This window comes from Talpa europaea, assembly GCF_964194135.1.
Source record: "Talpa europaea genome assembly, chromosome: 5".
NCBI lineage: Eukaryota > Metazoa > Chordata > Mammalia > Eulipotyphla > Talpidae > Talpa > Talpa europaea.
The window spans coordinates 20833686-20856262 of NC_140071.1; the positions used below are offsets into that span (position 1 = coordinate 20833686).

Genomic DNA, 22577 nt, shown 5'->3' on the forward strand with positions numbered 1-22577 from the left:
TTTATGTCTGAGAAGCTGACTGCCTCTGGCTGAAAGATATCACTCTTTAAGATGTTCAATTTCTTCTTCCTCCACTGTCTCCTGTGGAACTCTCCTCTCTCCCTCTCTGGCCAAAGCTAAAAGATGCTTAAATTAGCTGAACATTTGTTCCAACCCTAAATTTATACTTTACGCTTGTTATCTATTATTTTACTCAGTAACAAAAATGCAATATCCCTTTTTCTGATCCCTGATCCTTCCAGGGCACCTGAAAGTGTATGCATCATATGACTCTCGATTAGATTGCCACAGCAGTAGAGAGCAGCCTCTTATACCCACTCTCACACCTGACTGTCTCGAAGGAGTTCTTCCACAAATGTGGAAATTAAGCACCTTATAATTTTTCCTCCAGGTCTCAGTTCAATAGATGAGCAGAAATGTGATTCTTCAAGTTTCGATTTTTTTATTGTTTCATCCTCAAGCCAATCATGTGGGGATCTGAAAGACGCCTTAAAATCCACTTCAGGTAAATGAGAACAGTGTGTGTGGGGGAGGGTGGAGGATGTGTGGGGGAGGGAGAGGGTCGCTCTCTATTATAAGCTTCTTGTCCATCCTCGTCTGATTAATTCCTGGCCTTGAAGAACTTCATAGATATTCTATTTTGTGTCTTTGATATATTTGTGGGGTTTTGTTGGGTTTTTTTTTTTTTTCCCTCTGATCTCTCTTTCACATGCCATGGCAGTGAGACATCATGCAGTGTGGAAGTTTGCTGGGTGTCTCCTGTGTAATATAAATATGTCCTCCATGACATTTATATTACAGACTTCCTCCCCTGTGAATAAGCTTGCCAAACAAGCCTAGGAAAGTGACACTAAAACGTGAAAGTTCAGGGACACTCTATGACATGGAGGCTTAGTGCATTTAAAAGCTTTTGAGTATGTTGGTGGTGCTAGAGAGGATAGGAAAGGCGTTGTGCTGTCTTTGAGTGACTGAAGAAAGGATTGGAAGGATAAGCTGATTTAGTTTTTTCTGCAATGCCATGTAAAGGAGTTTGAATTTCTTCCTGATGACAAGCGATGCTATTAAAGGATTTAACACAGAGAGTGATGAAATGAAAAATTGCACAGGTAAAGTTGGGCAGAAAAAAGAGGGAATGAAAAGGAATAATCTCATAGGATAAGAACCAGAAAAATCAGTAACATGGAAAATAATGAGGAGGAGAAATCAACATAGAGAAATGCCAGGGGAAAGTTAAGAGGAGGACAGTCTCTTGATTGGATTTTAAGACTTAAATGCCTTAAAATGAAGAGATTCTTATTGTGGTAGGAAGGGAAGCCATATTGCAATGCATAGCAGGAGGCCATGGGTAAAGTATTAGAGCTAAAGTTCTCCCGGATGGTGGACTAGGATGGAGGATGGTTGGTGCTTTGGTGGTGGGTGTGGTGTGGTAACATACATCTAAAGAGGTGTGAACCTATACACCTAAATCATATACACTGTTATAAAACAATGTGACCTGAAATGTATAATAAAAAGATGCAATTGAAAAAAAAAGTTCTCCTGGGTGACAGCTGAAATTGGGATGAAGGTGAATACTGACTTGAGGAGATGGGGATTTGAAGAACATTAGTAGATGAATGCAGGAAGGAAGAAGACAGGGTAGTAAAATCAGGTCTAGTTACTTGTTCACCTATTTTACTCATCAACTATTTATGGGGCCATTAGTATGTGTCAGGAATTGTTCTAAGCACTGGGGATACTGCAGTGAATATCCCAGAGACAGTGTCTGTTTTCATGGAGCTCACATGACAAAGGAAGAGGAAAAATTTCGGATAAGATGGAACTATAATGATCTGGAAACATGTGGAGGTGGGAGTTTTGGGAAGAAGTTGACATCAGTTGTCAACTGAGCTGTCAACTGGGAGGTGTTTACTGATTTTATTTTGTATTTAACAAATACATAGCACTTACCATATATCCAGGACGATTGTGAATGATTTACAAAAATTAATCAGTATACTCCCCCAACCAAAGAGTTAGGTATTATTTATATTCCCATTTTATAGGCAGGGACATTGAGGTTGCCCAAGATCACATGTAACCAGATCACACAGGCACCAGATTCAAATCTGCCTTCACTGTCTGGGCTCTTCACTGTCCTGTCGCATCAGGCTGATTGTCTTGGGGAAGAGGCCTCCCAGGGTGTGGGAAAGAGCAATCCCAGGGTGTGGGGAGGGAGGCTACGGATCTAAAAAGCAATATAAAAATGGATATATTAGAACTTTTTTTTATTAACAGGTATGCCACTTAAGGCAAGGATTTCCTTTTTTTAAAATATTTATTTTATTCATTTATGCATACAAGAACTGGGATGTAGGCCAGGGGTGAGGGCGTGAGAGGACTCACCAGAGACAGAGTCGGGAGCAGAACAGGCAGTTCTACTGAAATACCCTGCTGAGGGGAGCGACTTAACCCCTAGGCCACCAGGGAGGCTCCACTCAAAGTTAAGGGTTTTCAAACTTTAGTAGGCATGAGAATTACCTCGGGGAACCTGTTGAAATGCTGGTTTCAAGGCTTATTCTCTTGCAGATCTTAATTGGGGCCCAGAAATCTGTATTCACTCCAGGTGATTCTGATTCACATAGTGAAGGGACTGAACTTTGTGGTATAGTGCATTGAAAGGGCGACTATTTGTTTTTGTTTTTTTGTTTTTTTTTTTAAAGATTTATTTATTTATACAAGTACTGGGTACAGTGAAGCGTGGGAGGGTGAGAGAATTCACCAGAGCCAGAGTGGGGAGCAGAACAGGCAGACTGATGAAATATGCTGCTGAGGGGAGCAGCAGGCGGCAGGAGAGGTCTGCGTGCCATGTGAGACCCTCACCCGCAGCCGGGGATCGAACTGGTGCTGCCCAGGCTGTGGGCAACTTCGCAACCCAGCGCTCAACCACTATGCCACGGGGGAGGCCCCAGGGCGACTATTTGTATATTAAAAACATAACTAATAATGAGGATGAGAAAGCATGCAGGCCACTTATTATTTAAAAATCAGGATTTAATAATTTCTGATAACAAAAGTACAATTTTAAAATTTTATGTACTTGTTATGAAATTATAAAAAATTTTTTGAAAACCAATTGAAAATCATCCCAAATCTAATCTGCAAATTAGAAATTTCTAGCATGTCCTATGTAAAAATCAATTACAGATGGAGATAAAAATATTAAGAGGCACATAAATGCATAAAAGGATTCAAGTAGTATTCAAACTTTTTAGAACATTTTTGATGTGGTAATGTATGCGTGCACATTAATAGGGTTTTTTGGTTTATTGTTAGTATTCCAGGTGCAATGTACTATTTTTCCTCCAACATTTTATTTTGAAAATTTTCAAATATAAGGAAAAAAGAAAGAACATAGTATTAAACACTCAACACTTGTTTTATAAATGTAACAATTACTATTTTGCTATTTTCCTATATATACTTACATGTAATATTCACTAGCAATTATAAATATTACATATTTAAAATGTACTTTTGCTGAACTATTTGGAAGTACATTTCAGACATGACTACGCTTTATCCCTAAATATGTACATGTATCTTCTATGAAGCAAGACATTTCCATTTGTAGCACAATCCTCACTACACCAAGAACATGAATACAATGAAGAATAATTCCCTAATGATTATATTTTTCTTTTAATAGAAATGCTTTTAGGTTCACAGCACCATCGAACAAAAAGCACAAAGTTCCCATATACTTTGGTCCCACATAGGCAGCCTCTTCCACGATCAGCATCTGGTGCCATGGTGGTAATTTGCTTATAATTGACGAACATACACTGACACATTATTCTCACCCACAGTGCCTAGTCTATTATTATTTTTAAAAGATTTTATTTATTTATTATTGCATAGAAGAACTGGGGTATAGGCCAGAGTTGTGGCGGGGGTGGGGGGCCCCTGAAAGGATTTACCAGAGACAGAGTGGGGAGAAGAACAGGCGGATTGACTGAAATACATTGCTAAGGGGAGCAGCGGGCAAGACAGGAGAGGGCCGTGTGGATCGGCTCTTTAGCCGGGACAGAACTCAGGAGGGCCATAACAATGGTTGCGCTGAGACTTAACCCCTAAGCCACCAGGAAGTCCCCACAGTCCCTACTTTATATTGAGGTTTACTTTTGGTGTTGTATGTTCTAGGGATTTGGACAAATGTTTAATGACATTATCATACAGAGCATGAGAACAGCTTCACTGCCCTCAAAATCTTTTATGCTTTACTAATTCATTCCACGCCCACCCTGGCAATCACTGGTCTTTTTACTGCCTCCATAATTTTACTTTTTTCAGAGTGTTGTGCAGCTGGATGTTTATGTTTAACGCTTTGTAGACTTTTTGCTTTTATATTCTCACTTTGATTTTGTTTGTGCATTTGACTTTTTCATTTGATTTTTTCCTTGTGTAGGAACTCAGAACAATGTGTTGCGAGGACACCCTTTTGTCAGTGGGGGACGTGCAGACTTAGTGTCTGGTCTGAGTTACTTGGATTTGAACAATCCTGCTGGAAACAGACAGCGATATTCTTCCTGGGCAAGATCTGTGACTGATCTTCCTCAAGTCATAAAACAAAAAGTAAGTGGTGCTCTCTTTCAGGCAGCAGAAGGCAGTTGTGTTTATTTGCATTGGGAAAATGTGATTAAATCAAGGTGGTTAAACAGAGAAGGCTGTAATTAGCATTTTTTGTATCCCAATTATGTTTTGTATGGTAAAATGAATGCATACATAATAATAAGAAACAGAGATTCATTATGTTGTATGTCCATATTTTAGTTGTAAAGGTTAAATGTCTTATAATTCCTAAGAGAAATTAATGACAAAATTTGCCTATTAATAGACAAAAACATAATTTGATTGTTTTCTTTGGCTCCTAATTCAGAGTTACCAGTTCTTGCAAGAGGAATGTATTCAGGCATACCTGCTGCTACATCTGACAGGTCACCTTTATTCCGGTGCTCTGGCTTGTAGACTCCTAGAGTCATGTAAATGAAGATAGAACCAATTTGGCTGAAAGAATTTTAGGATGTTTTATACAGTCAGTTTTTGTAGTACAACATATGTGTTCCTAAAGATAGGAGAGTTAGGTGGGATTGCATAGTAAGTCCACAGTGCTTATGGAAACAGTGGAGTTAGTGATACAACACTCTAAAACCTGATCTATTAGAGCCATTAAAAAAAAAAAGGGATAGGCACCCATAAAAACAACAGCACATCTTTCTAGAGGCTAAATCGTTAAGAAATGTATACACACTACAATAAATGTAGCACAGTTCCTAGAGAAGCAACATAAAACTTGCTGGGTGATAGTAGGGTTATGGCTTGTGAACTATTGTGAAGTAAGAAGAGAACAATCAGAAATGACAGGCAATTGTAACACCAGAGGGAATGGGTGTAGTTTATTACACAGGCAGTGAACTAGGTGGATGTTTGAGGTGGGTGCCTGGTGTGTGTTTTCTGTATCTCTAAGCAGCTTGGTTCGGCATTGTCCACTTTTCTGTATTCACCTGGTGTTTCCTGTGGGTGAAGTTCTACATATAAGAAAACATAAAATTTGCAATGTGCTCATATTGTTCCCTAATATTCAAGTCAATGAAATAAATTCATATTTTCAAAACAAATGCTACAGCAGAACTGATTCTAAGATCTATTCCCTGCTGTGGGAGCCAAGCAGTGTGCCAGGTGAAACTTGACTTTCAGAAATTAAGAAACAGGAACATATAGCATACTCTCAAAATTTACAATAGCTCAAGTATCCTCCTAACACCATATAGCACCCACTTTTCTCCAATTAAGGGGTAGAGCAGAGAGGTGGTTTTTCCTGGGGAATCTTGAAGTGTTATTACCCATTAATATTCAAAGAGGCCTATTTTCATAGTTAGTATCCCATTTAAGTCCTTAAAAATCCTAAGTCATTGATTACAGAACACCAGACATTTCATTCTCAACTCTGTACTTTCCCATATAGGACTGTAAGTGTTGTAGCTGTACTCAGTTGATAAGAGGGGCTGGGAAGGAACAGAGACAAAAAAGGATACTGTACAGGTACACCTGCAATGCCACCTGGTTTAGAAGTATGTGGGCAGAGATAGAAATGGACAGATGCTCTGATTTCATCTCCATCCTCCTGGTAGAGTGCTGTTAGCAGCCAGTTCCCAATGATTTTCTCAAAAGCCATCTTTTCCTGACTTTGGGCTCAGTGACGACATGGCGGTAGCCTGAAATAGCCATGGAGAGAGTAGTTAAAGTGCAGAAATGGACAATTGCTACACATCAGAGACATTTTGTTCCCAGGGAGCAGGTTGTTAAAGCTTAACCAGCGCATCTGTGGTCCTGAAGTTGCTTTTCTTTGGACATATCCAACACTGAGCAATAATGCCTACCTGTTTTAAATTTCTCCAGGAGAGAGAGTCCTGGTCTCCACTAGAGAGTCTTATAACGTCTCTCAGAGTCAGGAAATTTAATCTTAAATCTAATTGTACTTGCTCCATTGCTGTGATTTAAGTGCATTTCCTTTCCTCTGTGCTCTGCTGGGGTAGAAATGTATTGTCTTTAAAATAATCTCTCAATAACTGGAAAATGAATATCCTATTGGTTTTTTCGATTTTTATGCATGCACACAAACTATAAAAAATATGGTCCTAATTTTCTCTCGGTTTATTTTGCAAAGAAAGTGAATTGCTTTTTCTTTTTATTTGAGCAAGAAACAATTGGAATTAACATGAGTAGCTTTTGATTTTCTTTTCATGGGGATTGAGCCTAAACACAAATAGAAGAGTATTCTCACCTAAATCTCTGATTAGTGTCTGTGATGTCTTTGTCTTTCTAGCTGGCACCTTTGTATGAGCTAGTAAAGGAGGTGCCCTGTGCCTCCGTGAAAAGGCTGTACCTAAAACGGGCTCTTGAGGAGTATTTGGATGAATATGACCCGTGCCACTGCCAACCTTGTCAAAATGGTGGCATGGTCATCGTTGAGGGGACCCAGTGCCAGTGCCATTGTAAGCCATACACATTTGGGGTGGCCTGTGAAAAAGGAGTCCTTGTGGGGGATCAAGCAGGTGAGTGTGCTGTATTTTCTCTCGTTACTCTGGACACAAGGAGATGGGAATTATTCTCCCCCTCCGGTTTCTTTGATGGAGATGCGAAAGTCTCTTTAGGCATTTGAAGTTAGTATCTCTCTTCCTATTCTACCCCTGGATTATAGCTACTGGGATCACAGGCCCACGGCTGTCTCTCTTTTCCTGTGTGAATTAATAGATCCACTTAGCATCTGTCCATATTCCCTATTAGAGTTGTTTTCTGCCTCAAATAGCTCTGTCCATCTATAGTCCTTTCATTGTTTTTTTTTTTTTTTAAGACTTATTTATTTATGCATACAAGAGCTGGGGCACAGGCCAGAGGTGAGTGTGTGGATGTGTGTGTGTGGATGTGTGTGTGTGTGTGAGAGAGAGAAAGGATTCACCAGAGACAGAGTGAGGAGCAGAACAGAGAGACTGACTGAAATACACTGCTGAGGGGAGCAGCAGGTGAGTCAGGAGAGGTCTGCCTCGCCATGTGGGTAGCTCCCTGGCTGGCCGGGAATCAAACTTGTGCTGCAGAGACTGCAGATTGCTTCATAGTGCAGTGCTTAACCCTTGCACCACCAGAGAGGCCCTCTCTTTAGTTCTTTTGTCGTAACAAAGGTCAATAAAACTTGTGTCACCTAGCCTTTGTGAGGGTAAGCTCTTTGAAACACCTCTAGTTCTAGTTTGTATTATATACCATTAATTATTCACAGATAATGGATAAATCTCTGCTGTGTTACTCAACAGTGTTCTTGGTGCTTTTCACACTTAGTGCAGCCAACAGGATGTTGACTTTGATTAAGCAAAATATGAGACAATTTATGTATATTTGTTTTTATATTTATTTACATGTCTATTTTCTAGAAAGCTCTTTTTTTTTTTTTTTTTTTTTTTTTGGTGGGACCCTCACTGGTGGCCGGGGATCGAACTGGCGCTGCAGAGGCTGCGGGCAGCCTCACAACCCAGTGCTCAACCACTGTGCCACCAGGGGAGGCCCAAGCTCATTTCTAAAGAATAAAACTTAATTCCTAGAGACTGATACAGGGTTTGATTCATAAAATCACTAACAAAGGAAAAAATTCATGGCTAAACCATGGTTGCTTATAGACAAGCACCATGAAGGCATCTTTGCCTCCAGCTTCGCCCCAATTGCCTGTCCTGATGAATGAAATCCCACCACTGTGATTCATGCCTTGGTGGCTTTGATTTCCAGTTATTTGATAAAAATGGAAGCTCCCCCTACTGGTGAGGCATGAGGTAGCAACCACAATATATAAAACTTATTACCCAGTGTAATTACTCAGGGGTGACATCATTAACTCAATTTCTAATTATGACACAGCAAGAAAGATCATGGGAGAATATTATACAATTAAGTTTAGTTTTGGTAGCGTGTGATTCTAAGCAGTAGGTTGGAATGGGGGAAGAGAGCTATGGGTGACCGTAGACATAGCTGAGGAGCGTAGCCACACCAATCTATTATGTTATGACGAAGTAACACTTCGGGGGAATGGCTTCTGAGATCAGTTTCTAAGCAGGAAAGCAAAACGCTTAGAATAGGGTGCAAGTTCTGTCTTGCTTCCTCTAGGGAACATGAAAGAAGAAACTTATGAAACCTTAGTGGGTTGCAGAAGGTGGTCAGGATGGGTTGAAGAGGCCCCTGTAGATTGGAGAAAGATGTTGGCAGGAGGTGACAGCATTCCCCCTACTTACACATTTCCTAGTTTTTGTACAGAGCCAGCCTGGACTTGGCAGCCTGGCTGCCTGCTAGATTATGTTCTTCTCATGCCCAATCACTGCTCTAACAACAGGGACTTACTTGTTTTATTAAGAGGTTGTGCGGTGATAAAAAGAGCCTGGACTCAGCCATTAGCATGGGTCTCAGTTTGAATGTGGCTCTTGGCGTCCGTTCCAGTATTGGGCATGACATTTCTCCCTTTTGTCTCAGATTGCACACCAATGAAATGAAAATGGTAACAGACCTCCTGCCCACCTGAGGTGTAAACCCTTGGGAGTGGGTTGGAGAGAAGAAAGGGGGTGTGGGATGTGTGAAAGAGCGATATCCCCTGCATGAATGTGCTTTGCGACAGTTGTCAAAGAATAACAAACATAAGCTATTAGCGCAAGACATTTGCTACTGCCACCTTCATGTGGGCAATCTTAGTATGTAGAGACATTCTGGCAACAGTGAAAGACCTCAGTGAGTAGAGTGAAGTAATAACTCCCCAGATTGTGTCCTTCCCCAAACACCACATAAGCAGGAAGCATAGCACCGAGCTCCAAACCTTGCTCTTCAAGTGCTGTCTTACTCAGCTCTCTCTCACCTTACAGGTGGGGTCGATGGAGGCTGGACTTGCTGGTCTTCTTGGGGCCCCTGTGTTCAAGGGAAGAAAATGAGGACCCGAGAATGCAATAACCCGCCTCCTAGTAGGGGCGGGAAGTCATGCATTGGAGAAAGATCAGAAAACAGGCCCTGTGATGATGAAGAGCTGGAGCATTTCCGGTAATGGAGACCAGACTTCCTGGAAGAGGCCAGGAACCTAGGGCCTTTGTCACAGTGGAGCACATGGCTGCTGCTGTTGAGAGATTTACAAATGGCAATTTTTATCAGCAACTGCTTTGCCCTTTAGCACTGGCTCAGTTGAAGGAGGGAGGCGTGCTGAGACCAACTTACACTTGTGAGACTCAAGATCTCCTGACCAAAATGTTGGGGGACCTGGAGGCTGAGGGGGCTGAGCTGCAGCTGTGGCTGCCAGCATATCTCCCACCTGCTTGCTGTGTGGCCTTGGACCAGTTACTTGCCACCCCTCTAAAATTAGGATGATGGCACTAGGCAAAACGATACTAGAATGTTGTCAGAATTACAGGTTAGTCATGCAAAATAATCAGGGTCCAGCACACAGTAAGCATTTGATAATAGTTGTATTACTTTTTCAGATCTGTTATTCCCTCTTACTTATGTTTTGTTTTAAGCACGAAGCCAGTCACTTGAGATACTCTTTTGACGCATTAGTCCAATTCTTTGACACCAACTTTTTGGGGGGTCAGGACCTACAAAAGTTATCTCAAAAAATGGCTAGTTGATGAATCATTCTCCTGGGTCAGAATTCCTTATGCTGCACCCCAGTGTTTTACACTGATTGGGGATGGGCAGAAAGTTTCAGTAAAATAATTAGAAGTTCACATGAGTTGAAGAACAGTGTTGGATGCTTGTGTATCTGCTAGATACATGGGGACGTGGGATGCCTTTTTCCTTGGCTTTTGGTGCAAAATGTTTTTTAAATTGTGCAAGTCCATCTCATTAATTATGTTTCCTCTTCCCTTCAGATTGCTTGAACCACATTGTTTTCCTTTGACTTTGGTTCCAACAGAATTCTGTCCAACACCTCCTGCTTTAAAGGATGGATTTGTCCAAGTGAGTTATGAATGATTTTTTTGCCCTTGACATGTACTTTTTGCTTCATGGTCTCTCTACTGATGTCATAATCTATTTCCTCTTCCCCGATGAAATAGTACTAAAAATATTTTATGTGTCCATTTTAGTTTTAGTGGTGAGGGTTTTAGTTTGTGACTCTTCTTTGGCCCAAAGTGGTTAAAATTCTGCATAAGACAGTATATCTTCTGCAGGAAGGGAAATCAATGATACCTCCCAATGGATTAGAAATGTAGTTATGCTGGAGGGCTGCTAGACCTTTCCATTCTAGCACTAAAATAAAAGAATCTATGAGCAAGTTCTCCCACATAGAGAAGTATCCCTGTTCTTGCCAATGAAAGAAGTCTTTATTTATTGTTCATAAATATGGGATTTGGGGTGAAATATTTAGGGTAATCCAGGAAGCTATTAAGTCATTATACATTTTTCTCATTTAGGGAGGAACACAAATCATCTGCCACTTGTCATTTGGGGAATTTTCTTGGCTTCAGGGTCATATTAATTCATGCATTTCTTACTCTCTGTGATGATGAGACTTTGACCTCAAGTCCAAGTGACATGTCTTCATAGCTCATAGGAGATATTGCCCATCAAGACTCTATACTTCTAGCCTGGCTTCTTCCACAAAGGGCTTTACCTCTTAAATTCCAGGCCTTTAAACATACACTCACAGAGAGTTTGCCTAAGTGTCCCCAACTTTAGGTATTGATGGAAGAAGTGTGTGTGTGTGGAGAGAGAGAGAGAGTGAATGAGAACAAACCTAGTATATTCAACACAAATACTGTCCCACTAACTGCAGTCACCCCATTCCATGCTGTTCCTCATGGAAGCATGTGCTTGGGGAATGAGAGACCAGATCAACATGATAACTCCCTCCAGGCCCAGACTTCAGATTCCTCCTTGCTGCACCCATGAAGCTTGTCTCCTGTCATTACAGGCTAATGAAATATCCTTGAGTCCGTCCTAGCTCAAGGAGCACTTCCCTTACAGGATGAAGTCAGCGAGTGTAGTGGGAGAAGAGAACATTATGCTTCCCCTAAAAGTCATCAGTGAGAAACAAATTTCCTGAACATACTGAGAGGATCTGAACATTTCTGCTCATTTGGTCGTATTTATAAATCAGTGGTATTTATCATATGAAATTGCCAATGCCATAACACCTTACTCTGAAGGACATATTCAAAATCTGATAGCAAATGTCCTTGTCCTGAAGGCAAAAGGGAAATAAGTTACTTGGACAGTGTCCACTAAAGTGATTATAGTAAAATGCTTAGTACAGTCCCTGGGTTTTTGAGGGTCAATCAATAAATTACAATGCACTGATATTAATGACTATTTCAATTAATGGTGGTGCCAGCGTTGCCACCTTGGACTATACAGGGAAAGCGTTTTTAACGATAGTTTTCTAAATCAGTTGTTTGAATACACGTTGCCTGATTAAAAGATGGCATGACCTATAGGTCCAATATATATATATATATATATATATATATATATATATATATGAAACATTTTGTTAATGCAAAATAGACAGACCCTTCCACTCTCTCTTTTATTTCCATCTAGGATGAAGGTGACATGTTTCCTGTTGGGAAAAACATAATATATACTTGCAATGAAGGATACTATCTTGTTGGAGACCCTGTTGCTAGATGTGGAAATGATTTACAGTGGCTTGTTGGGGAGATGCACTGTCAGAGTGAGTAGCACTGGTTGCAGTATAGAATTTAAGATGAACGGACAATGTAGAGAGAGAGAATGGAGAGAAATAGCTGCTCACCTGCACGTCCCATGTTTTTCACTAGCTCCCCCCACCTTTTTGAAAGGCTCATGTGATTATGTCCAGGTTGCAGGAGTGCCTTGAAAACATGTTCAACATTCTAGAGTTGATAATGTTCCCATGAAGTAAGCCACATTTTTATTGCAAGTCTAAAGCTTCTGGTACAAATTAGAATAGGACAGAGAGCTCAGTTCAAGCTTGCATCATCAGGATATTTTTCAGAGTTCAATTACTGGAGGGTACTCCAGTCAATCTACTTAAATATTGAGTCATATTCTGTCCAGATGTTGGCATCTGAGTAAATTCTTCTGCATGTTTGTCACCCTGATATTTCTCTCTCTCATCCATCTCCATTGTACTGGAATAGAAGTTCACTCAGCAGATGAGTGGCTAGACAGGACCTTAGGGATATGTCTGTGCTGTGTCAGTGGTCATTGCTATGAGGAAAGCTTCAGCGCACATCACATTTTTTTTTCTCTTGGGTTTACCCCTGTTGAAGTCAGAGGGTAGATAGACATTTAGACTTACATGCTGTCAGTCTTCCAAGGGGTTGTAGAAGCTTCCAGCCAGAATCTGAGAAGTCTGGATGCTGGATCACCTACACTTGATATCTTCTAGCTTTTAAAAAGTGCAGCCATACTGCTGAGTGTGTAGTGATATCTTACTTTATAATTTGTATTTTTGTATTTGTACTTTTCCTGGTCACTAATGGTGTTAATCCTGCTTTAATATATCTATTGGCCTTTTGGATTCTCCATGGTGAACTGGCTGTCCAATCCTTAGCCTGTTTTTTTTCTATTGGTTTTTCTGTCACTTTCTTTACTGATTTGCAGGATTTCTCCCTCTTTCTCTTTGTCCCCACCCCCCGATTCCCCTTTGCCTGTCCTCCTGGAGCTCTTGCTGAACTTACTGAAATAAAATAGAAATAGCCATTGGCCAAGGGTAAATGTTTATTAAGAGTAATAAGGCCAAAAGTGAGATACTTCTGCTGGAAAGGTTTCTTTTCCTTGATTGTGAAACCACCAATAAAAAATTGCCTCACCTTTTAATCTAAACATGTCTGTTTTTAAAATCTGTGTAAGGAATTTTAGGGTAGCAGCTTTAAACCATTTAAAGATACTCTGTTGCCTTCTAATTGCATTGTTTCCTCGAGAGAAGTCAACTCTCAGTCTTACTATTTCTGTGTTCACATATCTAGCTGCTTTTAAGACTTTTTGGCCTGTATTTTAGCAACATCCCTACTCTGATTGTCTGAGTGTGCTTTTATTTGTCTTCATCCTGCTTGATATTCAAAGCACTTCTTGAATCTGTGCATTAATGTCATTTTTCAAATAAGAAAAAAATTTTTTTAAAGATTTATTTATTTATTTATTTATACAAGCACTGGGTACAGTCAGAAGCGTGGGAGGGTGAGAGAATTCACCAGAGTGAGAGCGGGGAACAGAACAGGCAGAGTGACTAAATACACTGCTGAGGGGAGCAGCAGGCATGGCAGGAGAGGTCTGCGCGCCATGTGGGACCCTGGCCGGCAGCTGGGGATCGAACCGGCGCTGCAGAGCCTGTGGGCAGCTTCGCAGCCCAGTGCTCAACCACTGCACCACCAGGGGAGGCCCAAATAACAAAATTCTTGACCACTGTTTCCTTAAGAGTTGTTTCTGTCCCATTCTTGCTCATCTCCATGCGTCATTTTTAGGAGTACATGTGTGTTCTAATATACTTGCATTCTAATATGTATATCTAGTGTGTGTGTATACACAGCACTTATTGAGTGCCTAAATTGTCAAATATGCTGTGTGCTGCTGTGGATGTATTATATATTCTAAATTCAAAACGCTAATCTAGCATCATATTTGTTTATGTTGTGATCCATTTGCTGGTTTAACAATCTTTCTACTACCAAGATAAATAAAAACACTAGAAAATGAAAAGAAAATATTTCTAAGAATATCAAAGAACTACCAAAAAGCAGTGGAAGTTTGGAGGTCCAAGATTCCAGACAGAAGGGAGATCTAAGGTGGTGATTGCATTTGATAATGTCTTTCTCTCTGAAGTATTTGTAAATTTGAAGATAGAAATAAAAATACATATGATGGAAGGAGCTAAACTGAGGAGAAAGCTGCAGAGGCTGAAACACTCAGTAGAGTTTTCAAGCAGTCTCACAAAGCGTGGGGATCAAAAATTAGAATCTAGCCTTGTCACACAGGAAGGGTCTAGGTAGAAATCCCAATCTTTCCCTTAGGAGCCCTCAATGTCTACACCCTGTGATCAAAGGCAAACTGGATATTAAACCAGCCTCACTTTTTTTCCCTCAAAGATTTATTTATGCATACAAGGACTGGGGTATGGGCCAGAGGTGTGGGGGTGAGAGGATCCACCAGAGACAGAGTGGGGAGCAGAACAGGCAGACTGGCTGAAATGTACTGCTGAGGGGAGCAGCAGGAGAGGCAGGAGAGGTCTGCTGCGCCATGTGGGTAGCTCCCAGGCCAGCCGCGGGTCAAACCCATGCTGCAGAGTCTGTGGATAGCTTCACAGTGCTGTGCTTAACCCCTTGCGCCACCAGGTAGGACCAACCAGCCTCACTTCTTACCAAAAATGGATTTCTGATGAAAATGGTTCACAAACAGAGCAGTATTTTGTCCAAAGTTCATGACAGAGATTGTGAGATTCTTTTTGTAAAGTCATTTCTGACTTGCTTTCCACAACTATGCGTGTTTCTCAATTTTCTCCTTGCCATTTTTTTTTCAAGTACACTTGAGCTAAAAATATAATCAAGAAAGAATAGAGATGGGAAACCAAATAACACTTAACACTTTTATGGTTCCAAAGTCAAATGTGTTATAAGTTTCAGATAACAAAATATCTAATTAGACATGGGCTATTTAATGCTAGGCAATGAAAACATCTCAGAAAAATTTTGCTGGGCTTTACTAGACTAGCGAGGTAAGTGGTAGTTGTGACAAATGTGGTTTTATCAGCTGACTAGACTATTTATGAGGCTTATTTATCTTAAACTGTCCCATTGCTTTGCGCACAAGGTGTGGAGGACCTGCTTTGGTCTTTTAGTCACTCATTGCTCATTCACATGCCAGGCACAGTTGGGGGGGTGGGTGGGTGTGGGTGGGTGTGGTAGAAATCTTTCAGGACCCCTGAGGAGCGAGCTCACCTCTTCCTCCTTGTCCTCTGGTGGGAAAGATCCAAGCAAGAATTTTAGACCCATTCCAGGCTGTCATCTTTTTTTTTTCAAAGATGGTTAGGAAAGCAATGACCTTTGTGTTCTGCTCTCTTTCACATTTAGAAATTGCCTGTGTGCTACCGGCACTGATGGATGGCCTGCAGGGTCATCCCCACAAGCCTTTATACACAGTTGGCGAGACGGTGACATTGTCTTGTTCAGGTGGCATGTCCTTAGACGGTCCTGCGACATTTCTCTGTGGATCCAGCCTTAAGTGGAGTCCCGAGATGAAGAATGTCCGGTGTGTGCAAAAAGGTGAGCTGCTCCTGGGTCTGTCCAAGGACACGAGCATTCTGGCAAGTGCAAGTCCTTGCTGCAGTCTTTCCTGGCCCCTAATTGTCATGACTGTCTTTCCTGTCATCTCTGGCCCAGTGGAAGAAGGAGGTCAGCGGGCAGACTGGGTAACAGGCTTTTTCTCACTTGCCACAGATAGACTCAACAAAAGGCTGGTGATTCTGAAAATTTAAACTCAAATCTTTCATGTGAAAGTTTAACTTGATCTATGTTATGGTGCTAAGAAACTAAAGGATTTTAAAAAGCTGATTTAGTTTTCTCCTGATTTTTTTAATGGACTTTTTCTAAGTATAGAATTGAGAGCATAATTTATATAAAACTGCATGTTCATTTCTGGGCTCTCAGAGAGTTTATTAATGTTGGGTTGTCAGAAAAGTCATGATGTATTTGTTCTTTGAATGACCTGCACAGATATTTCTAAAATTAAAGAGAAAAATGTACAGTTGATGCAGCTGGTTTTTTTTTATTGCAAAGGAGATTATATATGTCTTCTGAAATGTCTGCTTCAGTCATTTTATAAGTGCGATGTGGCATGAATTTTCTTTACTCATCAGCAAACTTGAGGACAGTTTTAAATAAGGGTGTTTCTCAGATCTGTGTTTTTGGAAGATGTGGATAACAATAACTACTCTTAAAATAAACCTGTAACAAAAAATTCCAGGTTTGTTGGCCTCCAAAGTTGAGGTCTTAAAATACCTGCTGTATCAGTAGGCTTTTTAAAAAATTGTAAAATATTTTAACATAACATAAAAATCACATTTTAACCATTTTTTAAATGTACAAGTCCATACGCTCCCATAACTGCAACCATCACCACCATCCCCAGCATAATTTCACCTTCCCCAAATAAAGCTCCGTATGCATTAAACTCTGCTCCTTTATTTCTCCCTTCCCCATCAATGTTTAGTCTTGATGTGAAGACATTTTGTTTTAAAATAGTAAAGGTACGTGCTTTAGGTGACACAAAGAGTTTATTAACCGAGCTGTGAAGCAGCAAAGCTATGTTCTTCAATTTAATTCTATCAGTGAGTTTTCATGAAGTAATTATAAACAGCTACAGCAAACATTTCAAATCTGAAATTTGATCCTTGTGATTAGCAAATGAACTTTTAATCATCATATGGAACTAATTTACATGACTTTATCATTGAATTTTACTTTTAGTATAGTAAGTAAACTTTCCCTACCCCAACACTTTTGGAATTTTGAGCCTGATAATTCTTTTTTTTTTTTTTTTTTTTTCAGAGGCAAGTAGAATTTATTCCAGAATGGAGAGTTAGTTAACATCAATTAATGCATTTCATCATATTTAGAGAAAAAATAAGTAAAAATCGTATTATATCAATGGATTACAGCAAAAGTATTGAATAAAGTTGAACACCCATTTATTATTATTATGTTATTATTATTATGCTTTAAAGTTGATCCTTTCATTTTTTTGTTATCTAATTAGGATGAATTAAAAAATAAGCTTTTATTGAGGAAGCACTGGTTTGTAACATTATATGTGATTCCAAGGCATAGGATCATACCTTCTCAGATGCCTGTCACCACATGGGCCAGTAATTCTCATCATGGGGGCCTATCCTGTACATTAAGATGTTTATAGCATCCCTGGTCTCTACCTGCCAGCTGTCAGTATCACCCTCCAGTTGTGACAACCAAATAGACATGGCCAAATGCCCCTTGGAGGCAACAGCACTCCTGATTGAGAAGCACTAATCTAGATAATACTGTTGAAAGCCATTTTATTTTGGAATACCTTTAGATTTTAGAAAAGCTGCAAATATAGTTTCTATATACCCTTTTACATGTTTCATACAATCAGTGTCTACATAACTTGACATGACTTAGTTGGTCAAAACTAAGACAGATGTATTAGTACAATACTATTGACTAATTCACAGACTTTTTTTCATATAGCACCACTTTCCCATTCATGTCCCTTTTATAATACAGCTTTCCAGTCAGAATACTGCTTTGCATTTAGGATAATACCATTTTTAAAGAGACATGTTTAAAGAATGAGTGTCCTTGTTACATTTTTGGACATGGCAGGCAAGCTTCACACGGCTACCTTTTTACAAGTTTCTGAATTGTTCACAAGATTTTACTGTCATGTCTAGACTCCTAAGTTTTCCAACGTGAGGAACTAAAGTTTTACATGCATAAAACATGTTCTTCAAACTGCCATTATAGATATAGCCAATAAACCACTATTTCTATGATGGGAGTGTACGTGTCACCAAATTCACTGTAATGAAACTGGCGGGAAGTAGAGAGAGCAAGGGATGTTCTAGCTTTTTCACTGTAATCAGGCTCAGCCAAGGAAATGGCAATTATTCGCTCATAAACTGGGCCCAGGTGTTTTCCTGTCAAAATTGAAATGATGGTTGACTTTTCATCAGTTTCTAGAAAACACACAGTGATGGAAAGGAGTTTATCAATACAAGTACCTCCAGACATTGGCTCACTGTTGAGGGGAGACCACTCAGGAATTTACAAGGAAGAGCTTTTTCTAGGTCACCTTGGCATCCCTGGGAGTTCTCCATGTATAGGATAAGTTAGGTTGTTGCTTTCTGTCCCACTAAGGCACAGTGCGCAAAACTCAGCCCAAACAGAGGTTTATAAACATCAAGTTCTTGATGAAGGGAGCGGGCTCGATGGGTCATGGATTCAGATAGAAAAGGACTTAAATCCTCACTCAGTGTTGAATGTTCAAACTAGCACCAGTTTCCTAGCTTTTTGGGGCCTCAGTTTCCTCATTTCTTTAATGGCCACTTGCCCAGGAGGATTAAATATCACAATGTAAAATGTGCAACGAGAAATAGGAAATACTGGCTGTTAAGACCAGTGAGGTGATTTGTAGGGTGTTCCTGGGATCACTATTTCTTATAAAATGCTTTGCTTAGTGTTGTGTGTTTTTTTTTAATTCCACAGTCTTGTTGCGGTTGAGACTATTATAGAACCTGGTTCAACAATTAAAATAATAGCTGTTTAACATGAAGAAACTCTTCTGGTAACTGTATCTGTATCTTCCTTTCCCCCTTTTTTTAGCCCTGCCTGTGACAGAGTCAGTGCCTGCATGTCAGCCCTGGGAGAAACTGCAAAATTCTAGATGTGTTTGTAAAATGCCCTATGAGTGTGGGTAAGCTCTGTTTTTGCTTACTTCCATTTTACTTAAAGATAAATGGAATGATTTCCTAGTTCCCAGTCATTGTTAGATGGGAGGTGCTGCTTCCCCAACACTCTTCTAGGCTGCTGTTCTCTACTGATCATTGTTGACTTTGATTTATTTTCATGCCTCTTTCCAATTTTTTGGATTCATTTAGTTTATCTGCAACCTGTTTAGAGATATGGTGTGAGTTTTCATGTAAGATACTAGTGACAAATTAGGTGGCCCTGAGAAGCCTCTACCATTTGAGTTGTTCGATTCTATTTAAAGATTAAATAAACAGGGAAAAAGGATGTTCTTGTTTTGTATATTTAGCTCTTGCTCAGGGAAAAATATAATAGAACTTGTTAAAAGATAAAATCTGGGGCCTCTCTGGTGGCGCAAGGGGTTAGGATGCAGCACTATGAAGCTATCCGCAGCCACTGCAGCATGAGTTTGATCCCCAATCAGAGAGCTGACCCACATGGCGCAGCAGATCTCTCCTATCTCTCCCGCTGCTCCCCTCAGCAGTGTATTTCAGTCAATTCACCTGTTCTGCTCCTCACTCTGTCTCTGGTGAATCCTCTCACCGCCCCCCCCCCCCACATCTCTGGCCTGTACACCCCAGTTCTTGTATGCATAAATAAATCTTCAAAATAAGAAAAAAATAAAATCCACAAATTTAGAGATCTTATTGGAGTCACTAAATGATCCATGAATCGAGCAGCCTCCCCTCCAGCAGGATGGGCTCCCGGAAAGGCACTGCAAGAAGTTGTACAAATCAGAAGGTTTTTATACTCAGAAACAGGGTGGGGCAAGCTTAACATAAGACAAGAAATATAATTTCAGGCGGAGTTACGTTCCTTCAGGGGACTGTGGTGTAGAGTCCAGCTACTATGCAAAATTGCGTTGTCTAAAGTTTCACTACAGCAATGCTTTCCTTATCCATCGGCATTCAGAAATGTGTTGTTTATACTAGTGACTTAAAATGTCCGCTTTTCACCATTTTAGCATCAATGTTAAGAAAAACAGTGGCAATTTTTAAAGAAATATTTCTAAACTACATTGTAAACATAGATACTTTGAAAAATAACACTGGGGGCCTCCCTCGTGGAGCAAGGGGTTCAGACTCAATCTACGAAGATATCGCAGCACGAGTTCGATCCCTGGACGTCCAGGGAGCAACCCACATGGCGCAGCAGACTTCTCCTGACTTGCTGCTCCCCTCAGCAGTGTATTTCAATTTCAATCTGCCTGTTCTGTTTCCCACTCTGTCTCTGGTGAATCTTCTTACACCCCGCCCCCCCACACACACCTCTGGCCTGTACCCCAGTTCTTGAATGCATAAATAAATCTTAAAAAAAAAAGAAAAAAAGAAAAGTAACATTGGAAAATACAGTTGGATAGTCTCTTGACGATTCGGTCACCAGCTGCGGATATTGCTGTGTTTTGAACATAGACTCAGCACTGCTGGGTCAGGAAGAGCTGCCTTCTCCTGCAGTCACAGCCAGTGGTCCCATCCTGCATGATTTTTGCAGGATGATTTTCTCATGATTTTCTCTCTTTCCTTGTCAACCTACCAGCTGTTGCTTGCAAAACTTTCCTCCCCTTCTGATTTGCTGTGTCCGATTTGTTCTAGATGAAACCAGACACACTAGACATGTAGGTTTATGAAATATAAGCAAACAAAGAACAAAATAGTTCATTTTGAAGACTAGAGGGGGCTGGGCCCTAATCATCAAGAGGACCTGCTTTTCTGCTTCATTTTTTTTTCTGTGAGTAGTGCTAAAAACCAAAATTTACAAATAATAGAAGTCTAATTGGCATCACAAAATGATCAAGCAACATTCTAGATACTCTGAGGGGGTTACACAAAATGGAGGGTATTTATAGACACAAAGTGGGTAGGGTAAAGCTATTAGCAAAAGAAAAGATTATTTCAGGAAAAGAAACTTCCCTCAGGGGAAGGCAAAGGAGTCTTATGCAGATGACCTCACAGGTGCTGACAGGAAACTGCATGTTTGTCAGTTTAGAATGACACTTTGGGAAAAGGTTGAAACTACAACTACAGTGAGATTAGTTATTAAGTGCTTGTGTTGGGGATATAGGGTTTGGCACGAAGGCCTCTGTTTTGCTTTTTCCTTTTTTTTTAAAGATTTATTTATTTATTTATACAAGAACTGGGGTACAGGCCAGATGCGCGAGAGGGTGAGAGGATCCACCAGAGACAGAGCGGGGAACAGAACAGGCAGACTGACTGAAATACACTGCTGAGGGGAGCAGCGGGCAGCAGGAGAGGTCTGTCACACCATGTGGGACCCTCGCCAGCCAGCGGCCGGGATGGAACCGACACTGCAGAGGCTGCAGACAGCTCCACCTCACTGTGCTCAACCTCCTGTGCCACCAGGGGAGGCCCCCCTTTTTTTTTTTTTTTATAGTGGCCACACCTGAGTCTGAGCATGGACCCTCCCCTTTCCTTTCTCATTTTCAGTTTTTAAGAACGAAAATCCTGTAACTAACATAATTTAAAAAATTCTTTTCAGATCTTCCTTGGGTGTATGTGCTCGAGATGAGAAAAGCAAGAGGATACTGCCTCTGACGGTTTGCAAGATGCACATTCTCCACTGTCAGGGTAGAAATTACACTCTCACTAGAGAGCGCTGTACTCTGCCTGCCTCAGACAAGAAAGCTTGTGGTGTGTGTCCCCTCTGGGGGAAATGTGATGGTAAGGGCCAGCTCATCTTTTGACCATAAGAATTTTCAGTCTAAAATTTTAGGGGGCAATTCCAAAGATAAAGTGGTTCTGAGGATCAAAGAATGTAATTTGGGGTACACAGATGTGGGTCGAAACCTACATAACTAAGGGGGTAGGGCTAGAGACAGAACCAAGTCACTGCCCTCAGTTCCCCATCTGTAAATGTGGGAGCCGGACCCTCCCCCTCATGGTTTGTACCTGCCAAGCCCCTTCCCCTGAATCCCTCATGGTTTATAACAAACCATGTTCTGGGTTAATTTTGGCCTCATCACAGCCAGCTGGCGGACCTTGTCACTCTTCTCTAGAGACACCTGGCTGCTCAGCCTCGAAGCTTAGGAATGCTCATTGCTTTCCTCCCTATCTCATTTCTGATTTGTTTTTATGGGCTATTTGGCCTTTAGTGTTCTGTAGGGGATCAAAACTTCCACCCCCAAATATATCTGTTGTACAAAAGGTTGATTTCATGGGTTGCTATGAAGGGTGGATGGAAGTTGTTTTTTAAAAAGACCTTTACATGTAAACTTCTCTCAGTAAGGGTGTCTCTCTGAGATCACTGGGAAGACCTTTTCTCCTTAACTCTTTTCAAGGGAGGAGGCAGCCTTTACATCTGCATGGAAGTCAGTCATCGTCTGCCCTGCCTTCCCTGCTAATGCACTTAACTGACCTCCCTCTTCACCCCCCAAGATCCTTCTGTCTTAGGTATTTCAGATGGCATCTGAAGCCTTAACTCAGTCATCCTGGGTCTCTCCTAGACACACAGGGGGTCTACATGTTATTAAACTCTTTGACTTTTTCCTCTTATGAATGTGTCTGATTGATTATTTGCTAG

The 22577-nt window shown here is 40.7% G+C and overlaps 1 protein-coding gene across 1 annotated transcript in view; it reads left to right on the forward strand.

The window, feature by feature from the left end:
- C7 (complement C7) overlaps positions 1 to 22577 on the forward strand; it is a gene marked incomplete at both ends in the record, with an annotated part of 43422 nt that overhangs the window by 19883 nt on the left and 962 nt on the right. The window contains 8 exons of the mRNA XM_084232908.1: positions 4448 to 4614; positions 6866 to 7094; positions 9432 to 9603; positions 10428 to 10515; positions 12100 to 12232; positions 15609 to 15800; positions 18897 to 18987; positions 21537 to 21718. Of these exons, the coding sequence (XP_084089034.1) occupies positions 4448 to 4614; positions 6866 to 7094; positions 9432 to 9603; positions 10428 to 10515; positions 12100 to 12232; positions 15609 to 15800; positions 18897 to 18987; positions 21537 to 21718 (1254 nt within the window). The remainder of the gene's footprint in view (positions 1 to 4447; positions 4615 to 6865; positions 7095 to 9431; positions 9604 to 10427; positions 10516 to 12099; positions 12233 to 15608; positions 15801 to 18896; positions 18988 to 21536; positions 21719 to 22577) is intronic.